The sequence below is a fragment of the Podarcis muralis genome, chromosome 9, assembly GCF_964188315.1.
Source record: "Podarcis muralis chromosome 9, rPodMur119.hap1.1, whole genome shotgun sequence".
NCBI lineage: Eukaryota > Metazoa > Chordata > Lepidosauria > Squamata > Lacertidae > Podarcis > Podarcis muralis.
The window spans coordinates 53,906,844-53,928,181 of NC_135663.1; the positions used below are offsets into that span (position 1 = coordinate 53,906,844).

Here is a 21,338-nt window from a genome sequence, read left to right on the forward strand (position 1 = left end):
TCTCCAGGGCAGCGGGGTGCCTTCACCCCGCTGTCCTGCAGAAGCTAGCAAGGTTGTTCCCAAGCCAGAACAGCGAGGCGGAGGGCTCCGTCTCGCTGTTCTAGCTTGGGGATTTCTGCGTGCACAGCTTCTCCAGGGCAGCGGGGTGCCTTCACCCCGCTGTCCTGCAGAAGCTAGCAAGGCTGTTCCCAAGCCAGAACAGTGAGGCAGAGGGCTCCGTCTCGCTGTTCCAGCTTGGATACGGCTGCGCGCAGAGCGTCTCCAGGGCAGCGGGGTGCCTTCACCCCGCTGTCCTGCAGAAGCTAGCAAGGCTGTTCCCAAGCCAGAACAGCGAGGCAGAGGGCTCCGTCTCGCTGTTCCAGCTTGGGGACGGCTGCGCGCAGAGCGTCTCCAGGGCAGCGGGGTGCCTTCACCCCGCTGTCCTGCAGAAGCTGCAAGGCTGTTCCGAAGCCAGAACAGCGAGGCGCAGGGCTCCGTCTCGCTGTTCCAGCTTGGGGATTTCTGCGCGCACAGCCTCTCCAGGGCAGCGGGGTGCCTTAATCCCCGCTGTCCTGCAGAAGCTAGCAAGGCTGTTCCCAAGCCAGAACAGCGAGGCGGAGGGCTCCGTCTCGCTGTTTTAGCTTGGGGATGGCTGTGCGCACAGCCTCTCCAGGGCAGCGGGCGCTGCGCTCCAAAGGCTTCAGGGATCTTTGAGGCTGGTGGTGGGGGAAAGCAGCGCTTCCCCCCACCACCAGCCCCACAAGCCTGGGTGAATGTACCTTGAACGCACCTTGTTTTAGAGGTGGAGAACAAGAAAAAAAAAATTTTCCCTGTTCTTCCCCTCCTGTGGTCCGGTGCGTCCTATGGTCCGGTGCGTCCAATGGAGCGAAAAATACGGTATATAGAGCTGTATCACCATTCCCCAAGCTGGTGCCCTCCAGACTTTGCTGGAGGGCACCAGCTTGCAGTAAACTGAAATATGCATTAATCTGATTTATGGGCGTACGTAGCTGCCAGTTTCAGTTTCTCTCTGTTTCTCATTTATTCCTTTGCTACATTTTTGCATCAAGTTTGTGATTTTAAAAAAGTCCTAGTGAAAATTTATCAGCGTTTTAGTGCAGCGTTCTCCTAGATGCATTTTTGTATCCAGTCTTGCCAAATATTTTGCAAACAATTTTTGCATTTTGAACTGCATTTTGTCCCTAACATATGCATTCCTAGACATGTCTTTTGGTTGAAGAACCTCATTGCAAAATTTGGAAAGGTGTGAACCTCGAAGGATAGCTGTGTTTCAGTTTGCATACTGGAAGTTGAATGCACTAGATTTGTATTAAATCGAAAGCCCAGCCAAATTTCTCCCCCTTCTGTAATCTGGTCTGCTACTGGCATGCAGCTAATGAGACTTTACATCTACTCTCCATCTGAAAGTTCTCGGTTCTACTACAGTTGCCAAATTCAAAAGCTGTGCACATGCAATGTGAAATGTAGCAACCATTACTGTCCACTCTTATCATCTTCATGTCTTGGATGGATACAACAAGAATGTCCTGGAATTTAATCTCTTCTGGGAGAAGGAAATTTGGAAGGAAAAAAGGCTCATTGGTGATGGTGGCAAAACAACAGTTATGACCCAAGCAATGTTCCAAATCATGAGATTAAGCAGTTGTCCAAAAAGTACACACTGCACATTTAGCGAGGAAGAACAGCAGACAAAAACAAAGGACAAACATTCATGTAATAAAGAATGTTAGAGCAGATTCTGGCTTTCAAAACACACACACACACACACACACAATTCTAGGAGAGCCTCCCAGGTGTTAAAAAGTAGAATTAAGACACTAGTTTTACGTGAACATGACATGGCCAGAACATATAGTCACGTCCCTTCAAACCCCAGCTGCTGGGAACAGCTGCGCTTCCAAAGGGAATGAGGGATGTACAAAAATATCAACAAATTTCATACGTGTACAAATAGTCAAAATTCAGATGCAAACCCCTTTCTAATCCAAGGTTGGCCCAACCAAACAACTCAAGAGGTCAGCTGGAGTTGCTGCACTTTAAAGCAGGGTGAGCCTGCGACCCTCCACATATTATTGGACTACAACGTCCATCGTTCCTCACAATTGGCAATGCTGACTGTGGCTGATAGGGTTTGGAATCCAACATCATGGGGGGCTGCATGTTCCCCACACCTGATTTAAGGGCATCGCCCTAATCTCAGTATAGAGGAAATGGTAATGGTCTTCAGTGTTTGAGGTCTAAGGTTTACAGGTTCAAATAAAAAAAACCTATATAATACATTTTTCATTTATGGCATTGTAATGATGCTCCTGGGACGCGGGTGGCGCTGTGGGTTAAAGCCTCAGCGCCTAGGGCTTGCCGATCGAAAGGTCGGCGGTTCGAATCCCCGCGGCGGGGTGCGCTCCCGTTGCTCGGTCCCAGCGCCTGCCAACCTAGCAGTTCGAAAGCACCCCCGGGTGCAAGTAGATAAATAGGGACCGCTTTCTAGCGGGAAGGTAAACGGCGTTTCCGTGTGCGGCTCTGGCTCGCCAGAGCAGCGATGTCACGCTGGCCACGTGACCCGGAAGTGTCTTCGGACGGCGCTGGCCCCCGGCCTCTTGAGTGAGATGGGCGCACCAACCCCAGAGTCTGTCAAGACTGGCCCGTACGGGCAGGGGTACCTTTACCTTTACCTTAATGATGCTCCATTTGTAAAGTTTCCTGTTTAACCTCAAACCACACCAACAAGATGTCAACAAACTTGTCTTCTCCCGTGTTTTGGATCAGTTGTCAAAATAATTTGCACATTAGCCAGCTTATTCTAAGCACAGTCCAAGAAAAATGAGAGGCCAGCTTAATGTTTTCCTTGTGTAGCTATATCAAGGGTAATACAAGATTAAATTGGGATCCCGGAAGAAGATAAATGAATATTGCATTCCTTGACCATTACACAAGGTCTCTTAAGTCCAATGCAATGGGAGGGCCCAAAATGTATGCAAGTACATGAAAAATACACACACAAAGGCATGTGCATCCCATATTTTCCTTCTGCCGACTCCTTCCGTTGGAGTTCGGCTTTGCCAAAGGAAGGGGATCTTGCAGAATGAAGAGAAGAGATAGTAGACCTGTAAATTCAACCCTTTGCATTTCTCAAAATAAGAATTTAATATTCAAGGCTGAATCTTGAGCAAGGATGATATATGGTTCTCTCCCCCCCAGCAAATTATATATATATATTATCCTGATTTGAGAGCAGATGTGTAGTGTAGTGTTTGCAGATAATGAACAAACTGATTCACTTCCTAACTCACTTCGTAAATAGTTGGAATGGCAGAATTCAGTCCACTGCCATATGCATTAATCTGGTTGTCCTTGGATATATGGACATATAGTTAAACTTCAATGACTTAATGGGGAGTCAACATTGTTAGGGTACTTCCCAATGAGCTAGAAACAGGAACTTTGGGAATGGGTACTCCAAAGTAAGCTGGTTATTTGGAAAACAACAACTGAAAAGTTGATATTTACTATTCTCTGCCTAAACAGGGGGCCATTTTTTTTGTCCTGCCTGCAACAACAACAACATAACACCCCCCTTGGGGAAGAGTGAATAAGGGCAACAGTTGTCAGAAAAGTCTCAATATATCAACTGGAAATGATCCATAACATTTTCTGCTAGGAAATCACAATGTTTTAGTATAGTCTGTTTCTGGGTAGAAAACAACGCCTTGAACTTCATTTGCTATAAGTGGGGCAGCCTGCTAGGACTACCTGCATCTAGTTTCACTGAAGACCACTGGCATCTGTTACCGGATCCCTTTTCTCTAATATAAGAACTTTTTTTCTTTATAGGAGAGGGATGGATCTCAGCTGGTAGGGTGCAAAAAGAATCAAAGAGGCCTGCTGGCAACAATTAAACAAGGGGTGGTCTCGTGGCTGAGCACGCCAATATCATGTTTGGTACATCTTATGCCAGCAAAGCGTGTTAGACCACACTTGGGATGTAAGAACTCGACTGCCTCTTCAGACAGACTGTGCTGTGGGCCTGAAGGATGGTGAAGTGAGCATCTAGGCTTGTTGAATGCAAGATTCACTGGGCAACAATGAACGATGGGAAAATGTAGGTCAGAAGCTATTAACTAAGGTTTGATTTCCCCTCGTCAGTTTTGTTCTTTTAGATCTATCTTATCCTGCAAACTAATGGCCTCATTTTTCATCATCCCCATCTATAAAATTGCATTCAAAACTAATTTATTTGCTGCATTTCAGTTCAGCTGTCAAAATGCCTTTACGTATTCTTTGTTATCTAATTGATGTGCCCTCCACTGTATACTTAAATCTATGAATACATAAAGCTACTACGTTCTAATCTCCTTTGTGCATCTGATGAATCAGTCTGTTGAGCATGAAAGTTTATGAACTAAGAAATAAGTTACGTCCAAACTTCCAGTTAGAGAGAAATACTTTAGGGCTGGCAAGCACCATCTCCCCATTGAATCTTCTAAGTGGTGCATGGTTGAAAAGACATGTAGCAAGACATCACCAGTTTGCATTTCCCCACCCACTTCAAGCGGGAAGCAGTGAAATGGTGTCTGGAAGTAGAAATTTCAACTACATGTTACCAGAGAGCTGAAAAATGATGCATGGCTCAGCAGCACCCATGCATCTCCCTGTAATGAATTGAATGGAAGTAAGGTTGTGTTGGGACTTACATCTAAATAAACATGTTAACAAGCTATAAACCACTTAACTGAGACGTGATGGTACAAATTAACAGAGCAGTTTGACTGAACACCTATTAGTGGAAACAATAGCACTGTATAAAGTGCCAGAGGTCTTGAACCAGATGTTCAGACTCCGCTCACTATGCCAGAAAGGGGGAATCACTGGTGCCTTAAGCTAGCTATCCACTGCTGCCAATATGGGCCAGGAGGAGGTACTGCAGCACATTCAGAAGTTTGCCATGGGGCTCAAGGGGCCTTATAGCTGGTCCATATAGCCAAATCCAAAGCAAGTCCTGCTGAGTTCATGTTACTCCCCAAAGAATGTGAGCGCAGAACCACAGACTTAGGTGCAGAATGGGGAACATCCAGAAATGTTAAACACCACTCTATTTGTGAGCAGTTTGTGAGCAACCACTGCCAAGGAGTCAAGCTGACTGGCTATGTTGCTGGTGAGCAGTGTGGGGTTATGCTTGCATACCTGGCTGCTGGGTAAATAGCCCTGCCTACTCCTGGACAAATGTCCCATCTATCCAATGGAAGGCCATCCTTGGGGGTGAGAAGCAAAGAGGAACAAGCGCAGCAGGCACCCTAACAGTATGGAATGAAAGTGAGCTGCTTCCGTACATTGGAGGCCTAGCTCACCCTGCCCTAATCTGTTACAATTAACCTAGTTTGGCCTAGCTTTGGCGGCCTGACAGAGACAATCATGGATCTCACAGCCTTTATCTGATAGTTCTGACAACACTGTTCTGTTCTGGCAATACGAAAAGCAATTCCCTCCACCCATTTATTCATGATGGACAAGAAGAAGATTCTCAGCTCAGTCCCTGCAGTTGCCTGTAGGTCTGTCCTTGTAACACTAAAGCACACCCGGCAGATTTTAATTTTTTATTATATTTTTATTAAGCACCCTTGACCTTTGTGATGAATCTGCCTCCAAGCTTCAAGGAGTAGAGCAGCTGGTGAGTGTTTAGTGACCTTCTCCGTCAGCCATTCTATCTTTTGGGGCTTCAAATTGATTTTCTGTGTCTTAGCATGCAGCTGAGTATTCAAAGTGTCCCCTGTGGGCTGAGAGCACACACAGAGAAGAGGCATAAACCGCATGGAGCCGTAGCAACACCACGGCCAGCAGTTTCTAAGAGAGAGCTGAACGAGTGGATCTCAGAGAGCCCTGCACCACCATCCTCAGCACAAGAGAAAAGATGCCTTTCTAGGTGCGTTCTGTCATCACCAGTCAGCCATACACCATCCTTTTCATCAGCATCATCCCACAGTATTATCTACACTAGTGGCCAAAACTGTGGAAACCTTTTGGGGAAAGTGTATTTCCGAGGTTTGATGGCTCATACCACCACTTATTTTTGTAGTACAGTGATAGTAAAAAGGTAAAGGTAAAGGTACCCCGGCCCGTACGGGCCAGTCTTGACAGACTCTAGGGTTGTGCACCCATCTCACTTAAGAGGCCGGGGGCCAGCGCTGTCCGGAGACACTTCCGGGTCACGTGGCCAGCGTAACAAAGCTGCATCTGGCGAGCCAGCGCAGCACACGGAAACGGCGTTTACCTTCCCGCCAGTAAGCGGTCCCTATTTATCTACTTGCACCCGGGGGTGCTTTCGAACTGCTAGGTTGGCAGGCGCTGGGACCGAGCAACGGGAGCGCACCCCGCCGCGGGGATTCGAACCATCGACCTTTCGATCGGCAAGCCCTAGGCACTGAGGCTTTTACCCACAGCGCCACCCGCGTCCCTAGTACAGTGGTACCTCGGGTTAAATACTTAATTCGTTCTGGAGGTCCATTCTTAACCTGAAACTGTTCTTAACCTGAGGTACCACTTTAGCTAATGGGGCCTCCCGCTGCTGCTGCACGATTTCTGTTCTCATCCTGAAGCAAAGTTCTTAACCCGAGGTACTATTTCTGGGTTAGCAGTCTGTAACCTGAAGTGTATGTAACTTGAAGCGTATGTAACCCAAGGTACCACTGTAGTACTATAAAATTATATATCAATGGAAAGATAATTTAATGAAGAATGCAGTGCAACAAAGTTAGTTCAGTAACCAGAAAAGGGTTGAGATGCAATAGCTTTCCTTCATTTGAATGTAGCCAACGAGCATGAGTGTTCAGAGTGTTCCTTCAGACAGTGACCTCTGGGTGGTTTAAACGAGATTTACCCTCCTGGAAGCTCACAGCCACCTAGGATACCTCCTTTAGGCTGTGAGAAGGTGCGTTTACACCAGCGAGTGGAAATTTGAATCTAGATCTCCCTGCTCTGAATCAGCTCTCTATCCAATGCAGCACACACTGCAACCAGATTGGTTGTCCCCGTTTCCATTTCGGCATGCCATACAAGAGGAAACATGCAAGGCAGCTCCCTTCATGCAACATACGCATAAAACTCAACCCCAATGGAGGAATTCCTTATTTATTCGGCGGGACTGTAATGACAGTATTACCTTTTGCCTTGCTCTGCTTTAACTTCAGCAGCTAGCTTGATTCTGATGGTTTGCTACAGAAACCCTGTCCCTAACTGACTTTGCCCGATGTTACTGTTTCTGAAAACTGTCACAAAGCAGCCAGGAGCAGATACTACATGCAACATGACATCAACTGAAGCCAAATGCTGCCCCTGAAATATAGAAGCGCTTTCCATGAGCACCAGAGGGTAAAATATGTTAGTGCTTTCATTTAAATTGCATTAGTTGCACTATCCATCCTTTTATATGGCAGAAGACAGCAGCAGAGATTTGTCAGAGCATGTTGCGGGGGGCGGGGGCGGGAAAGCAATAGAAGATAAACCCCCATATATCTCAAATGTTCCTAGCAGAGGCTGTATCGGGGATTGCAAAGATTCTGGCCTTTATGATACCTAAGGGTTTTTGTCTGCCCTGGGGCCTCACAGTACACTGCTATGAGAATGGGAACAAGGACTTGGTAGGCCAACTTGCAGATCTCTTTACCCATAAAGCTCACTGAGTCAATTACTGTCTCACAGCCTAACACAGCCCTAGCTCAGTCATAGAGCACGTGCCTTGCATGCAAAATATCCCAGATATTTTCCCTGGTAAGGCTGGGAAATCTCTTTCCTGAAACCCACAAAAGCTTCTACAAGTCAGTGTAGTAGGCAACACCAACCTGGATGGTCTGGCTCAATATGAGACAGCTACCTGTCACAGATAGGACAAAGAAGGCTCAGATCATTCCCTTTAAATGTACAGTGCAACAAAATGATGGCAGAAGTCATCTTCGGGTTGAAAGAAGGTTGCCTGGGATTGAGTCTTGACATGCATTTCAAAGACTCAGATGTGGATTACCTACCCAAAGCATCAATGAACGTGGTAACTAAATATGTGCTGTCTCTTGTGTGAACACCAAGACACATCTGGGCAGACAAGACTTGAGACAAACACCTTTTAAAAATAATGCCCGTTAACCATTGTCTGCAGCAAATTCCAACACTACCACAGTTCAAGCTGCATAGAATCAGCTGTGCTGTAATGTCCTCATTTGCCTGTCTCATGAGGTCAAGGCTGCAGAAGCAAGCAAGCAAAAGCAAGAAACCTGGAGCAAAAGCACGCAATGCAGTTCTTGCATGGAGTACAAGGGTGGGGAGGGGGACAAAGCCGCACACACGCCCTCAGCCCATTTACCTTGCAAACCACAGGGCTTCACTGATCTGTGTGGCAGCTGAAAGACAATCCCTGTGTACATCAGGAAACCTAATGCCCGGCTTGGCATGCTTCTGAACACAGAGGGAGGAGCTTGTTTGATCATCTGAATTATGGGGTTGAAATGGAAGAGGAGCTACACAGCATGGCTGTAGTATCATTTCTTTTGGTGACTGCAGTTTCCAGAAGGAGCCAGCCAAGTACTTCCTTCTCTTGTGGCAAGTGGACTGGCTAAAAGTTTTCAGGACTGTTTCTATTTACGTATATACTTTTGAGGCTACAACTGGATGCACACCTACTTGTGAACAAGCCCCATGGTGACTTCTGTGTAAACGTGCATAGGTCATAGTCATCAATCGACCATTATACCCTTACTGGTTAAAATGTCTTAATTTTATTCCCAACACAAGGCCACCTATTTTCAGACATTAAAAAAAATGTCCTTCCAGCACCACTGAGGAAAACTCTTGACTGGAGTCCAGGCATGCACTGGTTTGGAGCAGTAGTGCAACCAGGGCATTTTTTTCAGGCAGAACTCAGTTCTGGCACCTCTCAGGTGGGCACCATTGCCATTATAAGAGAACAGAGTTCATGTGAGTTTCGGCACCTCTTTTTCTAGAAAAATAGCACTGGGTCCAACTGATAACTGGAGTGATCCAGCCTCTTACTGTTTCCCATGTGAAACCTTCTGATAATGACTTTGAACCAGAATCATCTGCCAAAGGGACTTTATCACCTCAAAGCCCTTTGGATATAGAGACTGTGAGGGAAATGACCAAAAACATCTCTGAGAAGTTACCAGACTCCCAACGTGGAAGAAGGAGCTCAGTCTTTTCAGGTGAGTAGTCTGAGGGCCCATTCACACTTCTGCTTGTACTGTGCCTGCAGCTTTCCCAGGAAAATTTGTTCTGCTTTATTACTAAAGAGCAGATGTCAAATTGGAGAAAACCCGAATTGCTGTTTGCTCTGACTGAGCACTAAAGAGCAGTTTTCCCTGGGGGAAAGCAACAAAACAAGAGGAAGTGTGGATAGGCCTGAATCTGCCCAGTACACCATCCAAGGCTGTTTGCTCTGCTAGGGGAAGGCAGAATGCACAGTGTAAGTCAACCAGACGCAGCTTCTTCAAATTCCCTGCCCCTTCACTCTGGCAGTCATCAAGTCCAGAAGGATACTTTTGATCTGGGCATCTGGGCAGATCATAGTCTCTGGGAACTGTCCAAGGTCCTGCACAGCTTTGATCCACTTGCTTGGCCCTGTTTCCTGCTGATGAACCACTTTGCTCAAGTTCAATTCTTTGCTGGAGTGCAGCCAGGCCAGAACAGAACAGGATAACAACAAAATACAACAACAACAAGCAATCTATTGGTTACTTGAGAGGCTTATGTGTGATCTAAGAGTGGCAACCCAGCACCCTCTGCAACATATCAAGGGACCCTGAAAGGCACCAATGCACCACACAAGACAGACGTATTGGGGGCAGCAACAGGTGCTGGGCTGACAATATATTTCTGCAAATCTGTAATATTAGTGTTGACTAATATTTGGAATTCTTGTTGAGTAGCGCTGCAGGCAGGATTTAATTTTAGCTGCTGCTCACCAGGCTGAGCAGAAAAGCATGCCTTTGTTGCCAAGGCTCAGTTCTAGTATATGTGGAATCATAATAAAGAAGAGATAGGAGGCCTATTAAGAGTAGAGTTCATGTTTCACATACTGAATGTCCTAAGTTCAATCCCTGGCATGTCCTGTTTCAAGAATTATCCCTTGGAGAGACACTACCAGCTTCAAGGCAGAGAGCCTCTAACTCGCTTCAGTCTTTTCCACATATCTAGGGTTGTGAATCATAGCTCTCATGCCCCTCCATAGTACAACAAAAATAAAAAAGACACACTTTGAGATGCCTTGCTCATTCACCGAACAGAGAAATCCAACCCAGCCACACACAGCATTCTAGATTAGCATAGTGCATCCTTGTTGCATTGAAACCTAGGCACACACACACAAAATGTAAGTGTCCCATTCTAGCCTTGTTGCACTGACTTCTTTACAACAGGAGCAATATTTGCTGGTTTCATACCCTAATTTTGCTGCTGTGACCCAGTTCACATGCAGTTCTGTGCTGTGGTTGATTTGTTCCCTCCCCTCCCCTCCCCCCAGCAGAGTGAAGCACTAAACAGATTTGGTTGTTGCTGATAACTGGCGAGGCACATCCAACAGCAAACCAATTGGGTAAAGAGCATGTCAACAAGAATAGCAATCAAAGTGCAGTTAAGGGTTTTGTAGGTTGGAGGGCAAAATAAATTCAAGTCGAGGAGCTACTGTACATAGTAGCCCTCTGTGAGTGACAGGAATGGAACAGAATTCCCTAGGAAACAACTACGGGGAGGAGTTTTCTCTGTGTATGCTCTGATTAATCTCATCTGTTTGTTTTCCTGGAAACTGATGTCCCAGATGCCATTGTCTCTATTATGAAAGTTTATCTGGTCTGGTTTGATCCTGATCCTCTACAATTTGCTTCCACTAACCGTTATTTCCCTAATGATCTTTTTAAACCGTTAAGCTACATGTATCATACCAATTTCTTTTTTTGGGGGGGGGGGGGACTGTGTGACCTGTAGTGAAATTCAGAATGCTCCTTGTAAAGGTCCCGGAAATATTAATAGTTGCCTTTTACACTGTTTTCTCAAAATGCTAGCAGCAATGACCCAGGCAAATTACTATTTCTAGACATACATGTGCTCACGCTCGCACTCAGCCACTGCATGTTACAGCAATTATTGAAATGCCCCCCTTGAAACCATATCATCACCATCATTTTATGCATTTTAAAGGCAAATTATGCATGCCCTATATGAATTTTCCTAACGTGTCACACCGTACTTCACTAAATCCATTTCACTTTGGAACATATTTTACAGATTAGGCATTGCTACCCAAAAACCTCAATAAGGATAATCAGCATTCAGAAGGCAATTCATCGTGACATTTACAAGCTAACTCAACAAGCATCGTTTATGAGCTACGCTGCCATATATATCTATATATCTATATGGAAATTAGCATTTATATTCTCTCTCTCTCCCTCCCTCTCTCTCTCTCTCTCTCTCTCACACACACACACACACCAACACCCCCCCCCCAATGATGATCCAAATAAAGCAGAGTTAAAGAAAATTAACATCCTGACTGTGGACAGAAATGGGGCACATTTTCACATCCCTACAGAAATTATGCATTGTGAAAAGGTTCTCAGCAAGTGAGAGAGTGTGTAGGCTAGCTACCGGTTCATCTACAGAGTGTTCTGCACATCTGCCTGAATCTAGTCCAGGGAAAAAGACTCTCAGTCCCAAAAAGCAACTCAGCAAATGGAAGTAGGGAAGGAAAACAATGCTCGTCTCAGCTTTTCCCAGCACTTTAAAAAGAGAAAGTGCCAAAAAAAAGGGGGCATTCTTGTTCCAAGCCTCTCAGATTAGGTATTTGACAGTTAAGCAGGCTTATTCATTTATTACACATACATATGTACACACACAGGTACGAAAGGAGAAGTAACAAAGGGACATCTTTTTTCCATTCCTTTTAAAAAGACAACACAGAGACACAACACAGAGACACCACCACAACATCACAACTGTGAGTACTCACAGCTCTGAGTACAGGAAGTGCAGATTCCCCACATTGTCTATGTAGTTTGCAGGACTTAGCCATGGTAGAACCAACAACAGCAGAGCCTTCATTTTCCAAGCGCAAGATTTAAAACTGCTGCCCCTTTCTGTCTCTCTCTCTCTCTGTCTCTGCCTCTTGATTTCTCTGTGATGGGACACAGAACTTCAAGCTTTTTTTATGCCAGCCAATTCCAGCCTCCCCCCCTTCGTTTTTTAAACAAGCCTTTCAATTTCAACACAATCGAGAGCACATTATGAACTAATGCAAATCCCTTAAATGAAGCTATGCTGGGGAAAAAATCATTGACCTGTAAGAGGATTACTTGATCTGATTCTCAGATGGAGGTTAGATGTGAGGGTTTAAGGGAGAGCAGAGCATGGTTGGTGCGAGGCGAGGCAGTGACTTATTGCTGCAAAAAAAGCAGGCTGATGCACAGGGAAAAGACCTGCCTCCTGCACTCTTCAGAGTGGTTCCTCAGAAGCAGCTGGTACATTTACATCACTGGTCGGAGAGGCAGATGGGCTATGAGCTCGGCTGCATAACAAAAAGAGGGCAGGAAGGAACCTGAACGTGGCAAAATGGGAAGCCACACAGGCAGGTCAGAAGCAGGAGACGTATACTGCAAACATGGACTGTCCTTTCAACGCTCCATCATGACGCTGTCTGATCTGCTTCAGCCAGATGGAGGGAGCAGGGAGCTATAAAACAGGAAGGCTTCTGATTATCCAATCCAGATTTGATTTTGGCAAACTGTGCAGGCAGGGGAGCAAGTATTGCAAGTGGATTTAACATGAAAACAAATGCAATTTAGGTTTACACCCTTTCCAACACTTGGACTTGGTATCCCATTAAATAAGCAGGCTGCTTCGTTAACGACAACATCTTGATGGGCAGCGCTCAAGTGCACAGCATGTAATCAAGTGATGCATTCTGCTCATCACTCTAGGGTAGGTAAAAGGAAAACATGCTGGCAGCCATGGATTTCCCTTCCATCTTTCTGAGATACACTGGTACCTTGGTTGTCAAACTTAATCTATTCCGGGAGTCTGTTTGACTCCTAGAAGCATTCGAAACTAAGGTGCAGCTTCTGATTGGCTGCAGGAGCTTCCTGTACTCAACTGGAAGCCACGTTGGATGTTCGGCTTCCAAAAAATGTTTGCAAACTGGAACACTTACTTCCGGAGCCGATTTGTTTGGGAGCCAACCATGATACCACTGTATGTGGCTTGTTCGTAAAATATTGCCTCCAAAACAGCTCCATGTGGATCTCCAGCCCTGAACAGTCTATTATTCATCCTACTTGTAAAATTCAGCTTCTGTTACTACTAGCCTAGGTCCTGGGAGATCTTGCCAATAATAGCTTCTTATACTCCCTACTGACCAGTTTACTGAGGTATCTCAAGAGAAGGCTAAATGCAGGTTTTCCTAGAATGCGCCTAGACTCTGCCCAGGAAGCCAGCCACACAGATTACCCAGCCAGCTGACATCATCATACAAGTCAACCATGTAGAATAGTTGGGGTGAGAACAGTGCAGATAATTAAAACATCCCAGGAAATGGTTTAATGGCATTTGCTAAGGCTAAACTGGTCCCAGTATGGGCCAGCACTTAGACTGGAAACCTATGTAAACGGTGGGGCAAGATATAATTAATTTCTGGGTGATGATTACTGCAATGTTTATTTTTTAGCTGCTCTTCAACCCAGGTTCTTGGAGCAGGTTACATATTAAAACCATAAAGACAGTGGAATAATATGCTATAAAAAGCCCATTACCAACCACATCAGAGTACACCAACCCAAATGAAACCTGAATTGCAGGTGAGTGTCACCTCCACAAAAGCCCCTACAATCTCACTGTCAAAGCTGAATTCAAGAAAAACCCAAGAGAGCATAGCTAGTACCACATTGCAATAAAACAACGGGTTTTGGCTTGCAAGAGGTTGGGTCAAATGCCTCAGGAAAAGAAAGAGAAGAGGACTATTTAGACCAGGCCACCTGCTTTCTTGGGTCTACTTTCTGAGATAGGGCAGAGAAAATTGCATTAGCTACTGAACCAGTTTCACTATGTTACCTGAGGTCAAGTGGTGTCCCTGAAGGTATTTGAGGAAGCCAAAAAGTGGATTCCAGCCGAAGGCAGACAACAAAGCACTACTGCAAAAATAGAACTTGGCCCATTTCAAATTCCTTCGAAGTGCAAAATAAATCTTAAATTTAGCCTGACAGCAATTCAGTCAACTAGGTGGGTAAGGGATCATTTTAATAAGGGATAAATTTAATGAAGCACAAGGGAGGCAAGCTCAGACAGGTAGAAACTAAGTACAAATAAAGAAACTTGCCCAAGACTACATATTTTCTGAGAATGAAAACAAAGACAGATTTTTCCTCCCTTCGACTCTGGTCCAATCTAGCCAACTAGAGACCACTTCCTCCATGTGAAAACCTCCAAAATCCGCAGCTGGGCAATATCTTTATCTGGGCCAACCAAAATGTCACAAAATAATGGGCTTCAGAGTATTGGTTAGGAATACTAGTTTGTAATATCATATGTTACAACAAAAGAGAGGGCCTTGGGTTTCCACAGCTGGCTGTATCTTTCCTACAATTGTTAAAGGCAATTCACACTGGAAAGTACACAGTAAATACAGCCCTCATAACAGGTGGATCAGAATGATCCCATGTTGTAAATCACTGTGCCTCAGCTCCACAGCAGAGATGTTCATCACAACCAGATAGTCCTGATCCACCCAGTGAGTAAAATATTACAGCAGAGAAGGGATTCATACACCCTCAATCCGCATGGCGAGTCCTGCCAAAAATGTTATTGTGAAGTGTGGGGAATCTGCCACACTGGGGAGGCCATGTTTTATATTTACAAAAGAAAACAATTCAGAAGAAAGGGAACAAGAAAGAGAAATAATATTGGGCTGGCTTTATACTTTGACTACTCTAATTTTTCCAGTACCCAATCCAATAGGTGTAAGGTGAACATATTTATGACATTATGAGGATCCAAAACATAATTAGTCAATGGTTATAGAAACCCTTCATCTTTTGAAGGCATAATGTTCTTCTGATATCCTAAAAAAACAACCCAACGTATTTCAGGGTCTGATTGGAAATGTGTAGCCTGTTGTTCTGTATAGACCACCCATACTCCATTTTAATATGCCCAAACCCGTATACCTCAAACATATGAAAGTCAGCATCCACACACACACTTGTGGCACTTTCACACACTGCTTCAACATCTTAATCAGGCCCTGAGGTGTAAAGTATCACCAATATAAAGCTGCAGATTTCAGCTCTTTAAGATTTAACTAAAGTGAAAAACAATGGGGAGCTTTAAAGATTCATTTTAGGAGAAGTTTTCCTCGTGTTTTGTTTGTGTGCATAACTTTCATTCTTCTCATACTGTGACTTAACAAAGTGGAATAAGGCTTTACCAATAGCCCTTGAAGATATGAAATATCTCCCTCTGGTGTATCCAACTAGGGCACAGTCTTCCATTAGTAACTGCTACAGCCTCACTAGGGAGACTCACCTCCTACTTTTTACAGCAAACTAACTTGCAACAGAACCTGTTTGTTTTCTTGTTGGGGAAAAAAGCCATTAGCTGTCACACAAAGGACAGTGATGTGATTCCTGTCAGTGAAGGGGGGGGGGGAGCGGAAATATACAGGAGGACTTACCCATTCTGAAAATGCTGCTCAAGGTTACAGCGTTGCACGACCTCCGAGCAGTGCTCTGAGAAAGGGCAGCTAACCATTAGTTTATCCAAGAGTTTATTGACTAATATGCTGGACTTTCTGCAAGACTGTAGGGTCAGAGTTTTGCGATCCACCGGGCAAAAGTCTTTTTCCACTAGGAAATCCGTAAGGCAAATTGTGCAGTAGGTGTGGCCGCATGGCGTGTCCAGAGGTTGAAGCAGCGGTTGCAAGCAAATGTGGCAGATGAGATCGTCATCCACATCTTCTGTGTAGCTATAGACATGGTTCTCTTCTGGGAAGTGGGGCTGGCCACAGATCAAACATAAGGGTTCTTCTGAGCTTCCTTCCACTCCTTCTGATGGGTCTTTTTGACTCATCTTGGGGTAAACGGCGCGAGGGGTAAAGAAAAGGTAACTTCTATCCAGATGTTAATCTTAATCCACAAAACTGCCCACTCTTCCTATGGGTCTTCAAACCTGTAGGGGAACAGAGCAAAGATCAAATGAAATTGTGTTGCAACTTCTGTGGTTGATAATTTTAGGGAACAGGACGCAACAGACAAACCTTATTGTGCAAGCCAGGGATTCAAAGCTTAATAGGAGTTTGTATTAAGGAACAAATAACAGCAGAAATGGTGCTATGCAACTGTCAGTCAACTCCGTAAGTGGTTTTTGTCAGACACTCATCTTTTGGCTTCTGCACCCTCACCTCTCCGCCAATGTGCAATATGTGGAACTATAACATTATTATTTGATATTTATTGCATTTACATTTTGCCTTTCCACCAAGAAGCTCAAGCTGGCGTCACCATTCTCTCTTTTTTTTATCATCACATGCGTGGCAGGTTAGACGGAGAGAGTGTGACTGGCCCAGGGTCACCCAGTAAGCTTTAAGGCCAAGAGGGGATTTGAATCTGGGCCTCTTCCATCCCAGTCCTTCATTTTATCCTACACAACACACAGATTCTCATAATACTGACCTACCTTACAGGGTTGTGAGGATTATTGACATAAAGTTTACAGAAGAGTTTGAGCACTCAAAAAATAGATGCTCTGTATGATTGTTGTTGGGGTGTGGGTGGTGCTGTGGTCTAAACTTGCTGATCAGAAAGTCGGCGGTTCAAATCCCTGCGACAGGGTGAGCTCCCGTTGTTCGGTCCCAGCTCCTGCCCACCTAGCAGTTTGAAAGCACGTCAAAGTGCAAGTAGATAAATAGGTACCACTCCAGCGGGAAGGTAAACAGTGTTTCCGCGCACTGCTCTGGTTCGCCAGAGGTGGCTTAGTCATGCTGGCCACATGACCTGGAAGCTGTCTGCGGACAAACGCTGGCTCCCTCAGCCTATAGAGCGAGATGAGCGCCGCAACCCGAGAGTCGTCCGCAACTGGACTTAATGGTTTACCTTTACCTTTATGATTGTTGTTACCCAACAAGTAGGGAACACAATGGGGCAAGATAAACCTATGTGTTCCGTGTTGTTTAACTTGTGGTGTTGTTGTGTGTGGCTTTGTTATTCCTTAGAGTTGCAACCAGTACCTGTGCTTTTTCTTCACTTTTTCTGCAAGCACCACATCTCCATGAAATGGGTGATAAACACTCTATATCATACATATATAGGGTGACAACTTCCTCTGGCCTGCTCTTGATCGGCTCTCATGTCTTCACAAAATCCTAGTGGTGTATATCCAAGCTGTGAAACAGCTGTTACAAACACATGGTTCATGCTTGGGGCGAGGGAAGGCAGAGAAGGACAGATGGATTACCGATCTGCATGGATGACCCCAAGACACCGACATCAGGGTCAACGTCTAAGACTCTGGGTGATATAATGATGACACTTTAAAATCATCCTTATGCCACTTTGCAGCAACTTATTATTTACCTCATCACTTGGCTGCTTAGCCTAAAGAATAATCACTCACAGAATATATTTTTAGAATTGGTGTGAAGTTAGTGCCCAGGGAGTCTCTGGAAAAATCTTGCCATTGTGGCAAAGAGCTGCAAGTCTGAATTTTACTTAATGTACAACAGCCATGTCAGAAGATCCTGGAAATCACTGCGGCACCGAGTTCAAATCTCACTTTTCAGCTTGTAACTTCAGAGTAGGAGTTCCTGGATATCTCTGCAACCACAATCATGATTTTCAGTGAAGTAAACAGGAGGAACTTTGACGCGTGGTGTTGTACGCATCCCAATCTCCTTGTTAATACAGATTTTCCTTTCTGGGGGCGGGGGAAACCCTGATTAACATTGTTAAGACTGGTATAGTTGTGAAAACTCCCAAGGTGTCACTGTTTCAAAACAAAACGATTTAAGTTTTTGGATATAGTTTGTTTCTGACATGCTGTGTGACATGTCTTAGAGGTATTGTTGGCATCCATTTTTCTTGAGAGGTGGAATGCCGAGGGTGAATAATGATAAAATCAGGAAAGGTATGGACAGTGCTGTGCTACCCCGAATTCTGGTTAAGGGGGAATGAGAAGGAAAATAGCTTGGCAAAAGGTTTCCATGTGGAAGTGCCCCGCACCTCCCAAACTGCAAAAATACATTTCCTTTCTTCCTGCCTCATTCCACACCTAGTTATAATTCAAGGCTGGCTTCCCAGTGGTCCCCACAAAATTCTGCAGTGTCTCTCTTATTGAAGGCATAACTCTGCCTGCTGCTTCAGTATGAAATCCATTCCCTAGGGAGACATTATGTTTCTCTAGCATTCAGGATTACATATGAAAAAGAAAAGTACTATAACCGCTATAGCTCTGAAAGATTATACAACAATTTCATTAATGCCAGTGGGAGGGCGGGGGGAATCCTTGATTTACTACTTGTGGCAGGCATCAGATAAAAGCAAAGATGGATTAGGGTCACTATACAATATTTATGTTAGCCACAGCCTATATCCATAACGCAAGTAATGTGCTGTGCCTTATTCTGTCGTCATTCCCTGGAGGTGTCAGGTTTGATTCTGTTTATTTAATCTTGAGGATACCAAAACAAAATAGAAAGGTTGTATAAATGCATGATTAACAACCTGGCATTCAGGTCAGTAGCAGGGCAACTCTTAAGCATGTTTACTCAGAAGCAAGACCCACTGAGTTCAATGGCTTGTATCCAATGCTTTTCCTACTTACTGAAGTCCCATTGAAGTTAATGGGCATGACTTAGATCCGAGGGAATGTGCATCCCGTTTCCTTGCTTAAGGCACCTTCACTTGCCCTTACGCACCTTCACTTGCCTCCTCCATCACCACAAGGGCCACAGAGATTCAGCTTTCAAACTGATGTACTGGCACTGCACTTCCAGAAGAAGGAAGAGGGGCGGATGATGCATGGTTACAAGGCAAGAGTGTGTCTTTTGGTCCCACAACTGACTCAAGCCACAGCATGGGACCCAAAAAGATGTACGTCTTTCGGGTCCACACTCTGGCACAGCTAGGGCACAGGAGCCCAAATGGGACATCCAGGATTGGGATCAGAAGTCAGGGTGGCTTCTGTAAATCTGGGGCGTTCCACATAAAATGGGAGAGTCGCATAATGTGATATAGAGGCCAGCCCAGTGTTAAAGTAGGCCTGAGGCCTACCGTGTGAGATGCGGCTGGAGCTGAAGACCTCATGAGGGAAAGCCAAGAGATCATGGTGGGGTAGAAAGAGTTGAGAGCAAGAAAGGGTTGTGGCCAGCGGAAAGGTGTAGCTACATTTGCTATTTACTTATAAAAGTATTATATTACCACCCTCTCAGATATCAGGGAGGTGTACAGAATTTTTTTTTAATTAAAAACACACACATTAAAAACAGTACAGTTCAACACAGTTTTCCCCTGTGCACTGTTCTATGCTAGCATTTTAATTGTGAGGAACCCAGGCAGAGCAAAATGTGTGTAACTCCGCCTAGAGCATGTAGAGTGGTTATATATGTAGCGAAATTTCAGCTCCTACCACTCCAGCTAACCTCTCCCTTCTCTTGGATCTCTGTGGGAAACAAAAATTAGTGAAGAAGATGCCTGAGGCTGTGTTACTGATCGGGGTGCCACTAGGTGCTTAAAGGACCGGGGCACAAGTCTGCGCTTCTCCTGCTCACCAGACTACCTCCCTAACAATACACCTCCTGGTTATGTTTCTGCATCAGTTATTAACTGACCCATCCCTCCCATCTGCTTAAAAATTCCAGTCAGTTGACAGAACTTGTAATGATGCCAACCATACCTTGACGCTTCAAGGGATTCCAACGTGCTGTTGAAAAATTAATCAGCTTTCATTACAGGCAGTTAGAGGTTGCTACCATTTTGTAAACGAGTGCGGCTGACACACAAAGAATTTATCGAAAAGTCACCTCAGTGAGTCAGCATCTTGGGTTGTGAACAAGAGCTTCAGATTGTGAAGCTATTGCTCTATCACCTCTCTCTCTGGCTCGCTCTCTCTTGTGCAAGACTCCAGAGCAGTTTATCCAGTTGAAAGCAGGTTTAGCTGGAATATGGTGCTTTCTTTTACGGGTCATGAATACAATTATATCCACAATGATAATAATAATTAAAAAAAAACAGGCCGAGAGAGAAGCATTGCTCCCTTCAGGCCATATTCTGCTGTTGTAATAAAGAAGATCAAAAAGACCCAGTACAGACACATATAGTCAAGTCAACACAGACACGGGTATGTGCCAGTATGTTAAATCCACAAATTCCAGACTGTAGGCTTTTTTCTTCATACTAAGAGTCTGACCTAATGACATCCTACACAGTGCTGGCACAACCCACATCCTAGTATACAGAACAAGTCCCAGCTAACTTTCTGCACCCTTGGAGACAGATACTGCAGCTCTGAATTACTGCCAGTTCAAGTGAGAAATTGGCAACTCACACAAGAAGAAATGATACTCAAGAAGTGAAGAACTGCTAGCGGGAATGGTATTTGGTTCCTGGGCACTGCTTGGTTTCCTGCTGTGGCTCATAGCGATGCGGGGAGGGAGGGAGACATAGCAAGGTAAGGCAAGACTTTGTTGGATCAGGCCCTTGTGCCGTAATCAAAAGATGACATAGAAAATTCGGTGCCAAAATTTGCTACCTGCTGTTCTCTTGCTCACAGGAAGTAGCTCATTCCTAAAGCACAAGCCCATGGAAGGGCTGATTCACATGAAACATCTTGTGGCTTATATCGTGCCTTGCAGAATGCGATTTGTAGCTCGCTGTCTGGCATTCCAGAGTGTACAGGTGATCAACTCAACAGAAGAGCCACTTTAAATATGCTACTGACATGCCTGGACTGAGTCTTTGGTGACATCCACACCGTATGTTTAAAGCACACGGATTGTCCCAAAGAATAATGGCAGCTGTGGTATGTTAAGGGTGCTGCATGTCATGGAAGATCATCTAATATAAGTTGTTGTGGGGATGTTTAATAAGCTTCTTGTTTTATTTGACCCTAAAATGATTTTGTGGTTCTTGCAACTGTAGCATTAGTAACAATTGTTTGCAGCGGGTATTCTATTTATATATGCAGCCTGCATATTTTTCTAAACTCTAAATACAACTCTGTTTTGTCAGGGCACGTGGTTAAAAACAAACACATTTTGGCTGCCTGACTGTCTTTGCTTTTATTAAGCATCACAAGACTATTAA

At 44.7% G+C, this 21,338-nt stretch overlaps 1 protein-coding gene across 5 annotated transcripts in view; it reads right to left on the minus strand.

The window, feature by feature from the left end:
• Positions 1 to 21,338, minus strand: part of LNX1 (ligand of numb-protein X 1) — a 121,312-nt gene that overhangs the window by 54,178 nt on the left and 45,796 nt on the right. For 3 of the 5 annotated variants that reach the window (XM_028744381.2, XM_028744384.2, XM_028744382.2), the window contains one exon: positions 15,716 to 16,209. In XM_028744381.2, the coding sequence (XP_028600214.2) occupies positions 15,716 to 16,110 (395 nt within the window). In that variant the 5' untranslated portion in view covers positions 16,111 to 16,209. Of the gene's footprint in view, positions 1 to 12,004; positions 12,447 to 15,715; positions 16,210 to 21,338 lie in introns of those variants that run through there. The other 2 variants (XM_028744385.2, XM_028744386.2) reach the window with 2 other exon arrangements.